This window comes from Dromiciops gliroides, chromosome 3 (genome assembly GCF_019393635.1).
Source record: "Dromiciops gliroides isolate mDroGli1 chromosome 3, mDroGli1.pri, whole genome shotgun sequence".
Lineage (NCBI taxonomy): Eukaryota > Metazoa > Chordata > Mammalia > Microbiotheria > Microbiotheriidae > Dromiciops > Dromiciops gliroides.
The window spans coordinates 417,996,383-418,016,804 of NC_057863.1; the positions used below are offsets into that span (position 1 = coordinate 417,996,383).

General features: G+C 35.4%; 1 protein-coding gene across 2 annotated transcripts in view; it reads right to left on the reverse strand.

Moving 5' to 3' along the window:
* Positions 1-20,422, reverse strand: part of GLS (glutaminase) — an 89,257-nt gene that overhangs the window by 51,095 nt on the left and 17,740 nt on the right. For both annotated transcript variants that reach the window (XM_043997090.1, XM_043997091.1), the window contains exons 2-6: positions 16,476-16,572; positions 16,025-16,146; positions 12,254-12,383; positions 9,145-9,224; positions 4,996-5,159 (exon numbers count right to left, since the gene is read on the reverse strand). In XM_043997090.1, coding sequence (XP_043853025.1) covers positions 4,996-5,159; positions 9,145-9,224; positions 12,254-12,383; positions 16,025-16,146; positions 16,476-16,572 — 593 coding nt within the window. The remainder of the gene's footprint in view (positions 1-4,995; positions 5,160-9,144; positions 9,225-12,253; positions 12,384-16,024; positions 16,147-16,475; positions 16,573-20,422) is intronic.

Here is a 20,422-nt window from a genome sequence, read left to right on the forward strand (position 1 = left end):
TTGGAGGAAATCTGCGTTTTATACATTAGAAACTTATTCTAGCACTACCTCATACTGATAGTTAACGTTGCTGTTCAGTCACATCCAACTCCTTGTGACCCCATTTGGAGTTTTCTTGGCAAAGATACAGGAGTGGTCCCCCATTTCCTTTAGCTCATTTAACAGATGAGGAACTAAGGCAAATAAGGTTAAACGACTTGCCCAGGGTCACACGGCTAGAAAGGGTCTGAGGCCAGATTTGAAAACACTAATCACAGGAAGGAAAATGCAAGCATAGTATCATACAAATATGCATATGAAGTCAGAGGATTTGGTTTGAAATCTCAGCTCTGCCATTTACTATTTACTATCATGGCAATTTAATCTCTGCAAACCTCAGTTTCCTCAATCTATAAAAAATGCAAGGTTTGAGAGAGATGACAATTACATGATCCTATGAAGCACTCAAACCTTATCCTTAAATCAGTCAGGTTGGTTTAAATTCAAGTAATACCTATACTGCTCAGACTCCTCATTTACCTTCTGAACAGGGACAAACCAGGATGACTTTCCCCTCAATGTTCACTCCTAGAAATACATGTTGATGGAAAATAACTAATTAGTATTTACCTCAAACTCCTCAAACTCTATTAGTCCTCATTTGACACTGTTACCCAATCCATTCCTTTGAAAAGTAACTTACAATTACATTGTACTTTAAGGTTTACAAAGTCCTTTGGTAACAGTCATGCTGAAGGAACATGAGTATTATGATACTCATTTTATGGATAAGGAACCTTGAGGCTGCAGGAGCGTGCCTGACTTACCTAGGGTGTCACACAGCTGTTAAATCTCCAAAGTGGGACTCAAACAAAATCTTCTAACTCCAAAATCAGTACTCTTTGTAGTATACCATGATACATCTCAACCTTCCAAATTCCATTGTAATATTAATTGACTGGGGCAGCTAGATGGTGCAGTGGATAAAGCACCAGCCTCAGGAAGACCTGAGTTCAAATCCAGCCTAAGACTTGACACTTACTAGCTGTGTGACCCTGGGCAAGTCACTTAACCCCAATTGCCTCACACACAAAAAAAAATCAATTGACCAATTGCTTGAGACACAACTAGATAGAGTCTGTATGGACCCAAAAATAAAACTCTTGATGGTCAACTGGCATGACAGTGGATAAAAGACTAGCTTTGGGGTCAGGAAGATTCAGGTTCAAGTCCTGTGTCTGACACATACTGTGTTGACAATGGGACAAGTCACTTATCAACTTTTTTCCTTTTCCTTTTTCTATAAAGTAGAGCATTATTTCATTAAATTAGTATCAAAATTAACAAAGTACAGTGTTACAAGTCCAGAACAGCAGGGCCATTCTGGAAAAGTAGATGAAATTTCAACTCAACCAGGGTTTAATACAATGAAAACAAAATTAATAACATAGGCTTTAAAACTCTTAAGTGGCAACACCCCTTGGCTCCTAATTAGGTCTGAAATCTCAAGTTTTCGCCATTCCCTTATGTGCCTGCCTGGTGCTTCAAGAGCATTCCTAATCCCATTTTAGGGGGAAATAATCTCATCTCCATTGTACAGCTAGACAACAAATCTGGCAATAGCTGTTTGCACTGATATTTCAGGAGGCTGCCCTGTTCACCAGGTCTCAAGGGCCAAACAACTCTCTTTAAAACAAAAAGTTACAGGTGAGTTTCCAGTCTGCATCAATGGCCAAAAACACAAATCTAGACACATATGCCAATAGGTTGTATTATTTTATGGGTTGGCTAACCTGTGAATTCATTAACAAAGACTGTGTTTTTGCTTCTCAGGTAAATCTCACCATTTCTTGTAGTGTTATACAAACAAGGTAGGTGTTTGATAATTACTCACAAACTGATCAAACTGCTATGATATACTATAATATCTTTTTAAAACATTTACTTATATTAGTATTAGCTCCTAATGAAAGAGGTCATTTACTTGGACTATCACACATGAGGCAGCCCACTGTAGTAGAGCTGGTTTTGAAGTCAGGAAGCCTTGGCTCTAGGTCCTGCCTGCACATACCAGCTGTGACTCTGTGCAAGTCATTAAACTTCTCCCTTCTCTACTTCCCAATATTTATGCAAAATATTGCAGTTATTACAATTCTACACAAATTTCTAGGTATACAAAGAAAATGAATACGGACACAAGGGGGTGACTCCAGGCTTGACCTCAAAGCATTTCCAAGAACCCTTGAGCAACTGAAAAACCCAGTACTAGAACAGTCCAAATGCATAACTAAAGGAAATCAAAGTATACAAAGTAATGATCAAACGTTGGAACAAATTTACATAATTGCATATTTTGGCTTACTTAATGATTAGCTCTGACATATCACTATTGACCAAGAATTTTTAAAAGCTACTGCCATAATTGTGATTTAGCAAAAAGTTCTTCTTATAGGTAGGGCCGATAGCCAATAAAATATGAAGTATTTTACCTGATGAAAACCCAATTTCTAAAAATCATACCTCTCCCACGAGATTAACATTATTCAAAAAATCATAGATTGAGCTGGAATGGACCTTAGGGTAAAGGCATGGGGAAAGGGAACAAATACTTATTAAGCACCTACTATGTGCCAGGTATTGTTCTGAATGCTTTGTAAATATTATCTCATCTGATCTTCACAACAATTCTGGTAAGTAGGTATTAGTATTATCCCCATTTAAAGCTGAAGAATCTGAGGGTCAACTAGTCCAACCCCTTCAATGTTATAGTGAGGAAACTGGGGCTGAGAGAGTTTAAGTGACTTGCCCAAAGTCACATGGAGCTAGGATTTCAATTAGGTTCTCCGAGTCCAAATTCAGCCTGTTTTCTATTGAACCACATTACCTCTCAATAATGGTTCATCTCTTCTAAAGATTATCATTAACGTACTTCTATATTACATTTCCTCCCCTGTAATTCAGTGTTTTCTCCACTGAGAGGCAGTTCAAAAGAACACTATTTTAAGAGTCAGGAGAAATCTAGGTACACATCTCACCAAGGAGATTTATTAGTTCTAATTCCTGAGTAAGCCATATACTCCTTGCACCTCATTTATATAATAAGTATCAAAAACTGATACTTTCCTCATGGGGTTGTTAATATTAATGAAATAAAATGAGGTTCAGAAAGCTGTTGCAAGCTATAATGTACTAAATGAATATCAACTACATTAGTTATTACACTAATTTGTCATTTGAAGGATGAGATTAACCTTCAAGTATTCCTATTTCCTATTATTCAACTACTGAACAGCATTGCAGAAAAAAAAAATCAAGTTCCAACTGAGTCAAAGACATTGAAAATACTTATGTATTTCAGAAATAAAAGCCAAAACATTCCCTAGTACCATGATAATACCTAGCATTTATATGGAGTTTTCAGGTTTAAGGTTTGCAAAGTGCTTTACAAATATCTCATTTTTATTTTCATAACAACTCTAAGAGATAGATGTTATCATTATCCTCATTTTACAAATAAGGAAACAGACTGCCAGATGTTAGCTGGTTTACCCAGTAATAAAAGGAAAGAAGTATTCAAATTCAGATCTTCCTGACTACAGGTCAAACCCTCAATAGTCACTTCACCACCAGGTACAGTGAAAACCATTCTACTCCAGCACTGTAGAGATATAGTTTTCACCCCCACAGTATTTCATAATATTCAATTAATTCAAACACTGATTTCTACATGAAATATAAGCAAGTGAAGTTAATAAATATTATCTCAAACTCATCTCAACTCAACTAAAATGATAATTATAAAAGCCCCTATAAAATGGATGATCAGTAAGCAATCTTTGTCCTTTTTAGGGATCTTTTACATTCAATACATTATAGAAATCCATCTCTCCTGATCTTTTTCTTTTGCAAGTCAGCAAAGTAAGCTATATTCTGTAAAATAAATGCATGAAAAAATTTCAAACAATAAGTGCTATAGAATGGAAAAATGTAAGTTGATTATGAAAATATTTATTTGTATCCTCAACTCCCCCCCAAATATCACTGTGTTCCCTAATAGCTGGGTGGTTTTTGTTTCATTTTAGAAAAGAAATTAGAGACACTTTAAAGTACTACTCAAACACACTGAGTATCTATTCTCAAATTTCGGAATTGGAAGAAACCTCAGAAGGCATCCAATTTGTGCCCTCTATATCCTACCAGACAAGAGATAGTCCATATCTCACTTTGGGATAGCTCTGTTATAAAGTTTTCCCTATAAAGTCTAAATTTACCACTCTGGCAATTTCTACTCATTTCTCCTAGTTATGCCTTATGAGGCCAAGAACAATAAGATTATTCCCTTTTTCATGTAACAGCCCTTCAAAAAATACTTAAAACAACTATTATTTTCCCCCTGAACTTGTCCTTTTCTAGGCTGTCAAGAGTTCATTTCTTTCTACAAATCCTATCACATGATCTCAAGGCCCTTTTTTGCCATACTTGTTGCCCTCCACTAACCACTCTCCAGTTTATCAAGGTTGTTCCTACATTTGTGACATCTGGAACTAAACACAAAATCACAAAATGTGACGGGGCAGAAAACACAGTGAGAACAATTATTCCTCTAGCCTAAATACTTTATGTCCCCTAATGAAACCTAGGATTGCAGTAGCTTTCTTGATTGTCATAATACAATAGTCCATAATACAATAGTTCCAAATGAACTAGTATCTTGTATCCCTCTTCCACTTTGCACATGTGAAGTTCATTTTTTAATTGTAAGACCAAGTTTAAGCTGGGGAAGATATGGCTCAACAGCAAAATCATCTGACAAAGAACTAGAGGTTTTAGTGGTTCACAAGCTCAATATGAAGAAAAATAGTAATATTTTAAAGAGTCAAAGTTTCCATCTATCCTCATTATTTCAGAGGTCTTTAAGGTTTAATAGCTTTGAATTCTTCCTTAAAAGGTAGGTAATGACTACTTGTAATTCTTCAGGAAAATGAAATTTCTCATCTTTTGTTATCTGAATCTTACCATCTTCATTCAGGAAGAGTTTGTTGAATCTTAATCCACTGGGCTCTTTTCCAACATATCGATGCACGTATTCTGTCCCAAGGTCATTTACAGCAATGGCATATTTCAAGGGTTTTACACAGGACTGAAGACAAAATGGAACTTTGGTATCTCCAATAGAATGCCTTTTTATAAGCAGACAAAAAAGTAATTAATAGCAACCAATAAAAGATGCAATAGTATAATTATTACATCTTTATGTATTAATGCTAACTTAAAAGACTATGTTTTCCCTTCATAATAATTATGAATCTTAAGGAGTAACTTTAAGAAACAAATTCATTTTCAGAAGCAATACATATAGGCAAAATCTTATTTACTCAAGAAAAGGAAACTGGATCATTATATAATAGAGCAAGAGTAAGTAACTTTGTCTTTGGGTGGACTTTAAAAAAAACCAAAAAACTTAACTAGATCAACTACCTAAGGATACAAGAGGTGAGTATACCACTCCCTATACCTATACCTTCATGCATTTTATATGGGAAATAATGAGTGGGGTTTATGCTGTGCAATTAGGAGGTATATGAAATGGAGAATAGATCCTAGAGTAAAAAAAAATTCTGGTCATTCTACCAAGAGCAATTTTTTAACTATGAGGAAAAAAATGTATAGTATGAGTTTTGACTGTTTCAAATTTGTTCCACTTGTTTCAAAGTTCAATTATTAATTTGGGGAAAAAATAATAAAGTCCCAAAGGTTTGAAACAAAAAGGACAGGTTGTATTTGCACAGTACTTCACAGCTTAAAAAAATATATAAAAATTATTAAAGTTTTGTTTTTACAAAATCTAAATTTCTCAAATCATTCCATAACAATCTTTTTTTAAAGGAAAAGAGGGGAAAAAAAATCAGGCAAAATGATAAATATCTCCAAAAAAACCCCTGATAATTTAAGCAATGTTCCACATGCATGGAGCCACCACCTCTGGAAAGGGGGGGGGGGGAGGAGAGAAGTATCTTCTCACATGTATTCTTTGAGGCCAAGCTTATTCTTTACAGTTTTGCAATATTCATTTACAATTGTTTTGTGGTGGTTGGTCTTTACATTTACGTTGTTGATGTCAGTGGCTCTGTTTACCTCACTTTTCATCAGTTCACGCTAACAGTTTATTACTTCTTTGTATTTGCCTTATTTGCTGTTTCTTAAAGCACAATATTAGATTAGCATATCAGAAATTGTTTAGTCATTCTATAATTGATGGACATATACTTTGTTTTTAGTTCTTTGCTACCACAAAAAGTGCTGCTATAGATATTTTGGTGCATATGGGGAATTTTTCTCAATGACCTCCTTGTAGTATATGCTTAGCCACAGAATCTCTGCATCAAAGGGTCTGGACATTCTAGCTACATTATTAGCGTTCCAAAATGGTTGTACCAATATCCACCAACATTGCCCTTGGAGGGCAGAGAAAGAGGCAGAAGAGGTTTCATTCTATGCCAAAAATAAAAAAAGAAAATTTCATGAGATATTTGCATTGTTCAGAATGTTGTAAATAAAAAGACCACCATGAAGATAATTGTGACTTCTGTACCAGCTTCTACTGTAGGGATCATCCAAACCAAATCTAAAGATGTCATAAAGTCGAGACTTTTTCAATACGAAAGTGGGCACAGAAGGTGATGGTAAAAAATGTTGGAAAATAGGGTTCATGACTGAAAAATGAAGGAGCCCAAAGGCTTGCAACCTACTCAGAAGCTTCTTGCTTGTATTTCAATCAATAAGCATTTATTAAGCACCTATGTGAGAGATCCAATGCTAGATGCTAGTGATACCAAGACAAAAATGAAATAGCCCTTACCCTCAATAAGTCTGCCTTCTATTGGGGGGAGAACATGTATATACAGTATAATGAAGAAAAAAAAATCACTAAGTGCAAGCAAAGGGATAAAAAGCTAGTCCTGCTCTCAAGGAGCTTACTTTCTAATGGAAGAAACAAAAAAAATACACAACTGGAAGTGGTGTCCAGGGAAGGGCCTGGACCATTAAGTTACAGGAATGGTGAATGAGGCCCTAGGAGAGGGAACAGACTGACATACTCCATTCAGGAACAATGGTAGAGTTGATACAATATAGGGATCATGGTTCTAGAAATAAGTGGGAGGAAGTTGTGCTCGAGGAAGACAGTGAAGAATGCATGTGAGCATTTCATCAATAAGTTCATGAAGCAATAGAAGGGAAGCTTAAGAGAAGTATGGTTGAAGATTTCCTCCAAGTATTCCTAAAGAAGCAGTCACCAAGGGAGATTAGCTGTTTAAGGTTTAAAACACAATATATTTTATTAGATCCACTACTCCTAAAATTTTTTAAAAGTTCTCCATCACAAAAAAATAACCTTTGCCTTAAAAGAAAAAAGATACAGGTCTATGTTTAATAAAAGAAATTGATTTGTAAGCAGTATGTTATACTGACACATTTGGCTCTAAACTACTGAAATAAGAAAAATCAATGCTGAGAACACAATTCCCTGTGTGTGTTCCCCGATTCACTAATGCTTATTCAGATACATAACACTGTTAAGGTCAGCATCCAAGAAGACCAACCAGGAGACAAGAAATGACTGCTTGTCAATGAATGAACTATTAGAAAAATGGTACTTTTTCCTATAAAAGCAATGGTGTCATTTTTTAATTAAAATGCTATTTTCTTAGGTTCACACCAAAGTTGAATACAAAGAACCTTCAGATACTGAAACCTTGGTTTTAATCCCCTGAATTCCCAAAGGAAGCTTCCTCAAAATGTATGAAATCCTCAGTTTGGCTAGTAGTGAATAAAGCTTTCATTACATATACCCAGGGAAAACATTAGTTTCTCCAATATTATGATTTACAATATGAATATAGATTTGTCCAATTCTATAAGACACCTTCAACAAGGTCTGAGTCACATATTTTAAACACGTAGAATGAATATATATATATATATGAATGTGTGGGTGGGTATTCTAAAATACATGTGTGGTTTTTTTAAAAATAATACATACAAGCCAACATAAGGTATGTTTGCTGTTTCAGGTTAAGATTTTTACTAAAGAAACTTGGGATAACCAAAAGATTTTACTTTTCATAGAACAGAAAGCTAGTTCCTCATTCTAGCATTTAAAAGGTTCTTTTATCTATATGTCATGCCATTAAGTCACAGAAAATTTACATCTCACTGAGATTACTTTCACGTTTTCTCAATAGCCAGTGATAGAATGCTTCTGAGTTAATAATCTATGTAATTAGTTTTTTGGAGACCCTTTCAGAGAAAATGAAAACATTTCAACATCAAAGAACAATTTTTTTTTGTGGGGCAGTGGGGGTTAAGTGACTTGCCCAGGGTCACACAGCTAGTAAGTATTTAGTGTCTGGGGTCGGATTTGAACTCAGGTCCTCCTGAATCCAGGGCTTTATCCACTGCGCCACCTAGCTGCCCCCAAAGAACAATTTTTAACATAAAGGTAATGACTACATAAAACAGGGGCTTTACTCCACAAATACAAACACAAAATTAGAATGACCATAATGCATATATACACATTTATTCAAACATAAGATTTACTTTTTAAGAGCAAATTAAAACATATAGCCCCAAGCTATATTTATGTGAATATCTAATAAACAGAACTACTTTTTTGCTTTTAAATCAGAGGGAAAGTCACTCATAAAATTATTAGGATTAAAGATTTTATTTTTACAATGTCCAAAAAAAGAACACACACTGGTGAACCACACTTTTGAGAAATTCAGTCAGACAGCACTTTTCCTTTTTCCACTTAAACACCAATATACTTTTAAGGTATCATATATCAAATGCTTTATTGAAGTAATATTTTCTGAAGCCATCATTTACCACCCAAATAATAAATATTGCAACAAATTATAAACTTTCAAAACATTCAAATCATTTTAGACATTTACAAAGAAATGATTTATTTAAAAATAAACTCACCAGGGGGCAGCTAGATAGCACAGTGGATAAAGCACCGGCCCTGGATTCAGGAGTACCTGAGTTCAAATCCGGCCTCAGACACTTGGCACTTACTAGCCATGTGACCCTGGGGAAGTCACTTAACCCTCATTGCCCCGCAAAACAAAAAAAAACAAAACAAAAAAATAAACTCACCTCTGCCCATCCACTGTACATAGTGATACTCCCCACAAATCTGGACTGAACTTGGCCAGTTGAGGGATGTAATCAGCAACCTAAACCAATATATTGGCAAGGAATGAGAAGTTTATTAAGACTCAGGAATGTGAAATTATAATGCAGGCAAATAATATGCATACTCTACAACAATGAATACCTTTTCTTTTAACAAAGACATTCTCTCTCCCAGGATGAATACCTTAATAGGTGTCTACCTCACTTCATGGAGCATCTGTGGTATTTTGAAAACACCTCTCTCTGGGTAGAACCAAGATGACAGAGTAGCAGAAAGAAGTATAGTGAGCTCCATTCCCTTATAGTCCCTTCACCCTCAAAAACACACCAAACTGAATCCTGACTAGGAAATCCAAGGGAGGGAAAATGACAGAAAGTCATTTTTCCATCCCTGGTCAGTATAAGGAGACAAGAGGTCTGTAAACACAGAAGATGCAATATCTGGCCAGGAGCTCACTCCATGGGCACATGTAGTGTTCCAGCACAGGGAGAGGCTGTGCACCAGGACAAAAAGAGATGTCATATATCAGAGAAGGGTCTAAACTTGTGTAGAATGCAGAAATACATGCCAACTGACAGCTCTTTCACTGACTACCAGGTCCCAGTTATAGATCCAGAGTGGATCCTACATGGGGAAAAAAATAATGGACCTTTAAGATTTCCAAGAATTCCTGATGAAAAGATCAGAGCTACATAGAAAACTTAACACAGGAGTCAAGAGAAACACAAAAAGGTACAAATAAATGACTAATGATAAAGGACTAAACAAGGATCAATTGCTTCCATTCTAATATAGTAAGATGATATATGTGTCCCTTCTGAACACTATCATCATCTGGTGTCATAGAGGGAGTCTAATTAGATAGAAGGCCTGGAAGTGATTGTATTATGTCTTGATTATCTTAAAAGAAGATTGCAAAGGGAAGAGAGGAATATACTGGAGGGTAAGGAGGGAGAGGAAGGCTAAGAAAATTTATCTCATACAATCAGGTTATTATACAAGTAGAAATGTATATAAAAACAGGGAAAAGGGATTAAGTGATTCACATGTGAACCATACTTCATCTGAACTGGTTGAAGGATGGGAGATCATGCATGCATGCGCACACACACATACAGTCGGATTCAGAAATACATTCCACTCAGGAGGGGTATAGAAGAGAAAGGGGAGACAGAAGAAGGGGAAATAAGAGAGAAGTGATTCATTTTAAGGAAAAAAGCAAACTCTTCTTTTTATAGTGGCAAGCAATTAGAAACTGAGGGAGTGCCCATAAACTGAGAAATACCTGAACAGGTCATGGTATATAAATATGATAGAATTCTACTGTAAGAAAAATTACTGGGGCAGCTAGGTGGCACAGTGGATAAAGCACTGGCCTTAGATTCAGGAAAACCTGAGTTTAAATCCAGCCTCAGACACTTGACACTTGCTAGCTGTGTGACTGATCCTGGGCAAGTCACTTAACCTTCACTGCCCCACCAAAAAAAAAAAAAAAAAGGAAAAAAAAAAGAAAAATTACTTACTATGCTGTAAGAAATTATGAAGAGAGTGGTTTCACAGAAACCTGGGAAAATTTATATGAACTAATATAAAGTGAAGTGAGCAGAACCAGAAAAACCATTTATATGACACACTGAAATCAGCTTTCAAAGACTTAGTATAACTCTTTATCAGCATAACCAAACATGATTCCAGAGATTTATCATGAAATCTTTTACCCATGTCCTAACAGAAATGTGAAAGACTCAGAGTGCAGAAGGAGACTTTTTTGGTCATGACCAACGCAGGGATTTGTTTTGCTTGACTATAAATGTTTGTAGCAGAGGGTTTGTTTTTCTTTTCCTCTCATTGGAGGGTGGGAGTGAAAGAACGGAGTTTTCACTAGTTGGGAAAAAAAAATTAACTGAAAAAGCCAAAAAAGAAAAAGAAGAAACCTCTCAAACGAGCTCTAAGCAACCTCTTCATTCTCTCACATACATTCTTTACCTTTCAAACCACACCAAACATAATAAACAGAGGCTTGTTCTTCCCCACGTCTCCTAGGGAAAGAATGATTTATACAATAATAAACATTTAAGCACCTACTATGTACCAAGCACTGTGCTAAAGTGCTGGGAATACACCCAGAAAGTAGAAAGAACAAATTAAAACAGTTACACATGAGCATTCAGGGGTTTGAGTTGACAAATGGAACATATATTAAAAGGATATCCTAAAGTTATCACTTGACCATAACCTACAAATAAAACAAAATTAGCTTTCTCAATAAGAATGACTGTAATAAGAATCTACTGCATTATTAAAATCAAGTGTTAAACACTTAGGGGCAGCTAGGTGGCGCAGTGGATAGAGCACTGGCCCTGGATTCAGGAGGACCTGAGTTCAAATCCAGCCCCAGACACTTGACACTTACTAGCTGTGTGACCCTGAGCAAGTCACTTAACCCCAATTGCCTCACCAAAAAAAAAAAAAAAAGTTAAATGCTTCAAAGCTATCATTTACATTATGAATTTACTATAATAATCAATTAAGGGCATATAACCATAGTGAATAAAGAGAATCCCACAATCAGAAAGACCTAGGTTAAAGTCCTACCTCTGATGAATTCTAGATTTATTAATTTAACCTCTCAGTGTCCCAACAATAAGGTGCTGCCCTGTATTACTAGAAGTTTATTTTAGCAATTACACATTTTTAATCCAATATTTTTAAAAATCCCTTCATTTGTTCAAAATATGCAAAAAAACCAATTATGATATTGCTTTTTAAGAAATTTCCAATGATAAATTTAAAATATCAAAAAAAATTTAAATCCCATTGTCCTAATTACATGGAAATCTTTTGGAAAAGCGAAGACTGTAAAGTAATGTGATACAGCAGACCTAAGAGTCAGGGAGAACTCAATCTAAATTTTAAAAAAATATAATGATATAACAAACACCAAATACAGTCTTCTAACTTTCTGGCTTTATAATAAATCATAAAACTGAACAATTTTTCCTGTGTTTTATCTACAATTCAGTTTGGATTTTTACTAGTGATATTAAATAAAGTCACATAAAAGCTTACCTTTCCTCCAGACTGTTTTTTAGCACTTTCATACAATTCATCAATGTGTGAGGTAAATGACATAAAGTCTGGAATAACAAACTTTCTCCTAAAGGCCTGTGTAAGCAGCACAATGTTGCTTTGGACACATCTGTAGAATAGGAGGAAAAAAATTAGCTATACTCCCACTAGAGTATTAATAAAACATAGTTCTTTAGGACATTCTTTCATGCACATTGTCATTTCATGTACTCACATAAAAATACATTTTAAATAAAGTTGTAGTAAAGATTGAGAATTATACCTAAAGACAAAAATGGCAATGCTATTCAAAACAAAGCATTTAGCATATCAGAATAATATTTAATTGTGTTGCTTGTTTGGGGAAAACATTCTTTCACTTTCAGATCTAGGTTCAGTTTATTTTTAGCTAGATGACTTTGGAAAGGTGGACCTTATAGTTTATTATTCTAAAAATCATTGATATTTCAGAAAATATAAAAAAATTATGTATTTCCAACATGAACAGAATTGTGGCTTGAAGAAGTTAATAGTTCATTAAACCTCACACTTAAAATGTCTGGAAAAGCCTCAATTTCTAAGCAAGAAAAGACAAAATGACAACACAAAAGAGAAAAACTTATGGTTCAAGACAACATGCTCATATAACCTTTTAGGAAAGTTTTATAAATAGGGCACAATAGGCTGTGCATGATGCTGTGCTCATTTTCTCACTGTAACTCCTTACACTTAGTACCAAAGTCAATGTTAGTAACTGATGCCTACAAGTTGGCTAAAAGATGGCATACAGCAACTGCTCTCCTTTTTATTTAGGGATAAGGGTCAACCAAAAAACAAACATTTCCTGCTCTTAAAGAGTCATACCAGTTAATTACTTGGGCAACCTACATTCATCACATGTTGTAAAAATTGCAATATGGCTTTTTATCATTACCAAACACTGGATTTAATACCCTTAAGCTAAGAAATATTTTCTCTCTTTGCAATTAAATCTGCATTGAAGAATTATTTGAGAATTGAAAAAAGTGAACCATCTTTTTCCAGATTTAAAGATTTAGTTAACCCAATATTTCAGGTTCATGTTGATCTAGATCAAAGTCCATTTGATTTTTACTAAAATTTTTCTTTTTTTAATTTTAAAAGTCAAATTTGCATGTACATTCTTATTAGTTAAACATTTTATAGGATAAAAATTACAAAACCCTTGAGGTTTGAGGTTTTTAGTGATCAGAATGTCCTAATATAGCACAACAATACTATTCTCCCAAACATCCTGAGCTTGACCTATCTCCTAATAGTTCAAAATATTTATTCCAATTACATTTAGTAAAAAAAAATCTTCAGTTGTTGCAAAATCAATGAGGAAAAAATAATCAAATACCCATATTAACATTAAAACATATTAACTTCTTCCAAAAATGATGTTTACATTTCCTTCAGGATATAAACTACAAAATCCACATTACCTTACTTTTCAAGAAGTGATACCAAAAATCATTTTCTACATAAAATTAAACTATTAATCTATTAGGTACTTTTAAATTAATCAGTTTGTCTTGGGTATGGGGAACAGTTAATAAACAACATTCTTAAATGGTCAAAAACTGGGTTTTTTTTCCTTCTAACAAGATGCTAGTTGGTAAATTTTAACATTTATAAGAACACCTGTATTAAATAGGGCTTCATGTACTTAGTATGTTAAGCTACTTTTATTTTATTTTCATGAAGTCTTACTCTATCCACAAAAAAATAACATGTTAATTCTTTCCTATTCTTGAAATCCTGATCAAAAGAACTCTCTGTTGATATAAAATTAAAACTGAATTCCCAGATCTCCAGCTAGATGTGACTCTGGGCAGTTTTCTTATTCTTAAAATGGGAAAAACCAGCTTTTCCCTACCTATGCACAGTAGCACTGTGAGAATTAAATATATGTTGTAAAGTCATATTACCTTACTCAAGTTCCTCAGAAGCCACATATGTTGAAATAAGTGTCACATATCTATATATGTAAAGCACATTTCTGGCACTCAGTTATACTAAGAAAAAAATGCTGCCCAAGTCAACAACCTGCCTAAAGCAATTTTAAGACCTCAAAATTCCAAGTGCAACTAATAAGAATGGGTTTCACAAACTACCATTTAGAATTGGTTCCCACAAATGGGACAAGACATACTAATTTCCAAATAACATTAACAAAATAGAGAAATCTCTAGGGTAAACAGACTCTATGAACAGCCCAAGTATATCATTCTTGAAAAACTCTTACAATTTTTAGCTCAAGGTTGTTACTCACAAATCAATTATTCAACAATGAATATTTATTAAGCACTTAGTATGTGTCAGGAACTGTGCTAAGCACTGAGGATACAAGAAGAAGCAAAAAATAGTCCCTGCCTAAATGGCTTAAGACTACCATCTCGGGGCGGCTAGGTGGCGCAGTGGATAAAGCACCGGCCCTGGATTCGGGAGTACCTGAGTTCAAATCCGGCCTCAGACACTTGACACTTACTAGCTGTGTGACCCTGGGCAAGTCACTTAACCCCCATTGCCTGGCAAAAAATAAAAAAATAATAATTATTAAAAAAAAAAAAAGACTACCATCTCACATGGTAACCAGAACAACTAATCTGAAAACATAAGCTTCTATGAATAAACCAAATGACCAATGATTTTGTAAAAAAAAAAAAAAAACAGGTAAAAAGTAGATTCCTTAGGCCTTACCAAGATCCTAATAGACTTTTTTTTTTTTGGGTGGGGCAATGGGGGTTAAGTGACTTGCCAAGGGTCACACAGCCAGTAGGTGTCAAGTGTCTGAGATTGGATTTGAACTCAGGAACTCCTGAATCCAGGGCCGGTGCTTTATCCACTGCGCTACCTAGCCGGCCCCTAATAGACTTTTAAGGAATGCAGTTTATAATCATTCACAAAGAGTTTTCATTCACAGAGTTTTGAGTAGTCCTCGAGAAATGTCAGATTGCTATCAGACCCTTCATACTTTCTGTATCTTACAATACACTGTGACTCAGGGAATATATCATCCAATAAGTAATTCACAACAAAAGTAAACTAAAAACATGTTAGTAGAGGTCAAAAGTGGGAATAATCAAAATGTACAAAGATGTATTATTACAAATCAAGCACTCATACAAACTAATCAGACTTAAAGTCAATTAATTTTTAAAAATTAAATGAGGGGCAGCTAGGTGGCGCAGTGGATAGAGCACCGGCCCTGGATTCAGGAGGACCTGAGTTCAAATATGACCTCGGACACTTAACAATTACTGGCTGTGTGACCCTAGGCAAATCACTTAACCCCAATTGCCTCACCAAAAAAAAAAAAAAAAAGAAAACAAACAAACAAAAAAGAAAACAAAACAAAACAATATTTTCATTATAACATAACTAACTTCACATGCTCAGATAATTAGGAGTAGGCACAATAAATATGTATAAAAAAAGAGTCCTTCCTGAAATCTGGCTATCACTATGAGGGAATATTATAAGGATAAAAAGATATGATATGGATAAGTTGGTACAAGATGAATAAGAATGTTATATGTTCTAAATCAATTCAATTTCTGAATACCATAAATGTAATTTGTTGTACTTGTCATTTGCTATTTCTTTAAAATGAGATTTCATATCTACTTTTTTAGTTTCATAAAACCATTAATCTTCAAAAAAGATACAATTTTTAAAAAAGTTTTATATAGTTAATTACATATAAGCACAAAAAATTGCTCATTAAAGTTTTGACCAAATATTTACTTTTTAAAAAGATCTTTGTCTAGCATGACACCATCTGATGTTGTTTGAAGAGTTAATCTCAACATATCCATACACTCTTTCAACCTGGGATCAGAAGTTCGCAGTCCTGTAGATTTCAGTGCCTGTTTTAAAAAAAAAGAATCTGTAAATACATATCCCAGATAATTTGCACATTCATTCTTACTACATTTTTATCTTAATATATATAATTGTTTGAAAAATATTTTTACAAAGAGTGCTAATATCACTGTTAACCAATTTCTGTAAAGTTTTTTCATGGGTTGATTTTTGCTTAACTGGTTATTCGAAAAAGATAGGAAAATCATGAAAACAAAAATTTAATAGGAAACTGTCAGAATCCACATATAGAGGGCCATTAAAACATTTCAATTACATGACCTAGGGCTACCAATGAAGTATATAAGATATGGGGTGCAAAATGGCAACTTACAGTAATGAATTTATGAACTGGTATTTTTTCTTGCCCTTCTGCAATGGTATAGAACAGCAAATCCTCCAAGCTAGGTAGAAGACCCTGTTTGATCTTACTGGAGAAAAAAAAGGAAGGGGGGATTAATTTAATGTAAACAATGTCAGGTATATCATATTTATAATATCAAAAACTAGATTTTGGCCATGCTCATACAAATCACTGTGAATCAACCTGTATATCAGCTTTCATCATGGATATCTTCATAAAGAATAACGATAACCAAAAATCAAATCAATAATTTTTAAAAGACTTTTTAAAAACCCCCAAATTCTATTAATATGCAAATGTGATGTTAATTTTTAAATTTGGATTTCTACTCTATTTTAACTCAACCATCTGCCCAAGATGAAAACTAAACCTCAGAATTGCACTGATCACATCATTTTAAACGTAGACATTTCTAAAGACAACAAATAAAAAGTTAAGTCTTAACATTTTGGAAGGCTTTGAGAAAGTGGGAAATGGTAGCTGATTTGAACATAAGAGTTGGGCCTAAAATCGAGTAGGAAAAGAAAAGGTTTGATTATCAACTACCTAGTAGACTTTTCAAAAATGGATATTCTAAAGACATCTCAAACTGAATATCCAAAACAGAACTTATCTATCTCCTCTCCCCATGACCCAACCCCCAACCTCACCCCTCTAGTGAGAAAATCTCTGTTTTTATAATAGGAACCAGTCAGTCATATTTCTTAAGCATCTACTATATTTTAGGCACTGTGCTAAGCACTGGGGATACAAAGAAATGTAAAAGACAGTTCATGTTCCCAAAGAGCTAACAATCTAATAGAAGAAACAAAAAGTAAATAACTGTACAAACAAGCTATATACAGGATTAATTGGAAATAATCTAACAGAAGTAAGGTATCAAAATTAAAGAGGGATCAAGAAAAACTTCCAGGGGCAGCTAGGTGGCGCAGTGGATAGAGCACCGGCCCTGGAGTCAGGAGGACCTGAGTTCAAATCCGACCTCAGACGCTTGACACTTACTAACTGTGTGACCCTGGGCAAGTCACTTAACCCCAATTGCCTCACCTCCCCCCCCAAAAAAGAAAGAAAAAGAAAAACTTCCTGTAGATGGGATTTAATGAAGGAAGCCAGGGAAATCAAAAGGTAGCACTGAGAAAGGAGAGCATTATACACATGAAGGATATTCAGTGAAAATGCCCAGTCAGGAGATAAAGCATCTTGTCCAAGGAACAAGGGGACCACTGGCAATAGTTCAAGGAATACCAGCATTCTCCTTGTCTCCCAGGTTTCTAACATCGGCATTATCCTTGACTCTCCATTGTCTCTCACTCTATATAGTTCATCAGTTGCCAATCCTACCATTGTATTTACATATCATCTATGGCATCTGACTCTTCTCTACTCACATCTTAGTTCAGACCATCATTGACTCTAGTATAGAGTATTCCAACAGCCTTCTAATTCATCTCCCTGCCTTAAACCTCTCCAGCTTTCAATTTGTTCTCTACCCACTTGCCAAAGTAATCTTAAGTACAAATTTAACCTTGTAGTAGGAGTGATGCTCTACTCCAATTGATATCTCCCAACTGGCTGTAGGATCAAATATAAACAAACTTCTGTTTTCTGTTTTGTTTCATTTGTTGGGGGGGAGGAGAGGGGACAGAAGGGAAGGGAGAAAGTCTGAGTTTCCCTATTTTGTGCAGGATGTAAGTGCAGCAGCCACTCAAAAGAATCTACTGGTGACTGGCACAGGTACATTCTCTAGCCATTTCTGACCTGAACCAGTCCACTTCTTTAGCCAGTCTAGTGGCCCCATGATCCCAGAAACTATTTTGATACTGGACTTATAGTACAGACACCCAATGGGCTTTAGTGTACTGCATCTCAGGACTACTGAGCTCAAAAGATCCACCAGCACCAGCCTCCCCAGGTACTGCACACGCCCCACCACAACCAGTCCTGTTCGAACTTTTCAAGTTCCTTAATACCTGGCCCCAAGCTAGCTTTCCAGAATTATATGACTCTCCCATATCATATTCTAAGATCCAACCAAATCAGGCTTTTCTCTATTCTTCACAAAAATTTCATCTCCTTTATCCATGTCTTTGCTCTGGACATCCCACATACCTGGAATGCACTTTCAACTCCACCTCAAAAATCCCCTCCTCTTCTTTCAAGAAGCTAAAGTACCACTTCTCACACGAAGCCTTTCCTGATGCCCCCAGTTGCTAGTTCCTTCATCCCAACTACATTGCATTTAACTACATAATGACATACCTAATTTCTTTCTATTTATTCTGGCTATACTTGTCTCCCCTAATAAAATGTAAACTCCTCAACACAAATTGCTTCTTTATTTTTTGTATTCGTATTCCAAGTGCCTAGCACAGTACCAGGCATACACAGTAGATGCTTAGTAAATATCTGTTGACAGGGGCAGCTAGGTGGCACAGTGGATAGAGCACCGGCCCTGGAATCAAGAGGACCTGAGTTCAAATCTGGCCTCAGACACTTAACACTTACTAGCTGTGTGACCCTGAGCAAGTCACTTAACCCCAATTGCCTCACCAAAAAAAAAAAAAATCTGTTGACTGACTGATTGGATATGGGAAGACATTGCTTTCAATGAATCCAAATTTTTCAATGCTCTTAACTCAAGGAAACTTGTAAAAAAAAAATTTGAGGACCAATGGGAAGCCATACATTTGCCACATGTAGCTTATAGCATATTTTTCAATGACTTGTGTGATAGAAGCAATGTCTAACTCTTCCTCATATGTAAATTAGGTTAGTTTTTCCTTAAAAGATATCAAGACCATCCTTGGGACTTAGTAGATTCTGGGAACTAATGGTTCAAACTTGAGTACAAAGCAGCCAGGAGCTCCAGAGGCTCTCAGAGGCCTGCCTGGTGGATTATGAAGGAGAGTTTCACTGAGCTAAATCTGCTCTCATTGTTGAATATCCTTCTTCTGCTATGGCTAAGTAAATCTCTTTTTTGTTAACTGTGGAATGACTAACAGGTGTCTTATCTTGTTCTAATAATGAACCTAAATTGGGCTAAGCCAGGCCCAGTCCAGAACTTGGGTAAAAGAAATGACAGAAAATACATATTTGAGGACATGTATGAACAAGAACAAGAAGACAGATTGGTCATGTCTTGAGGCCGAGAGAAAACAGGTGGCCAATGATCATTTTAGTTGGGGAATTGCCAAAATATTAAAAAAACTGGATGAAGGCTTCCAGGACATCAAGTGGCTCTTCTGTGGAGGATTAATGGAAGAATCACAAAGCATAAGAAGATACCCTAACCCCTAGCTCCTTAAACTATGGGTAACTCCATAAGGGGTCATGAAACTGAGTGTGGGGGCTGCTGCAGCCTTGGTTCTGAACACACAACATGTGCATGCCGTCACATCACAGGGTTGAGTAAAAGTTTCTCAGGTGAAAAGGGGTCACAAGTGGAAAAAGTTTAAGAAGCTCTACTCTAACCTACATAGGTTGACATAGGATTACAAACTGTGCTGGAAGGGACATTGTAGAACACTTAACCTAAGCACTTTAACAGATGAGGAAAACAAGCAAGAAAAAGTTTAGAGACTTGACCATAAGAAAGACAGAGCACAGACTCCGCTAAGTATCTAAGTACATAGATTAAACTCCAAGAGTCACAAATATAAATGTGATCACAATAATAAAATCACTATAGCCTCATTAATTAGAATGTTGAGGTAATAAGATGTTGTAGTCAAATGAACAATCTTAACCAGTAAATAATACTTTCCATTCATTGTTTTAAAAATCTTGTAAAAGTAGGCACTCTTCCTTAGATCACATTAAGTCTTCAGGTTTTCATTCTCAACAGCAATGATCACTGCAAAGTACTAAAAACTCAGTAGAGAATACTCCCCTAAAGCACCAGCCATTACCTCCTGCTA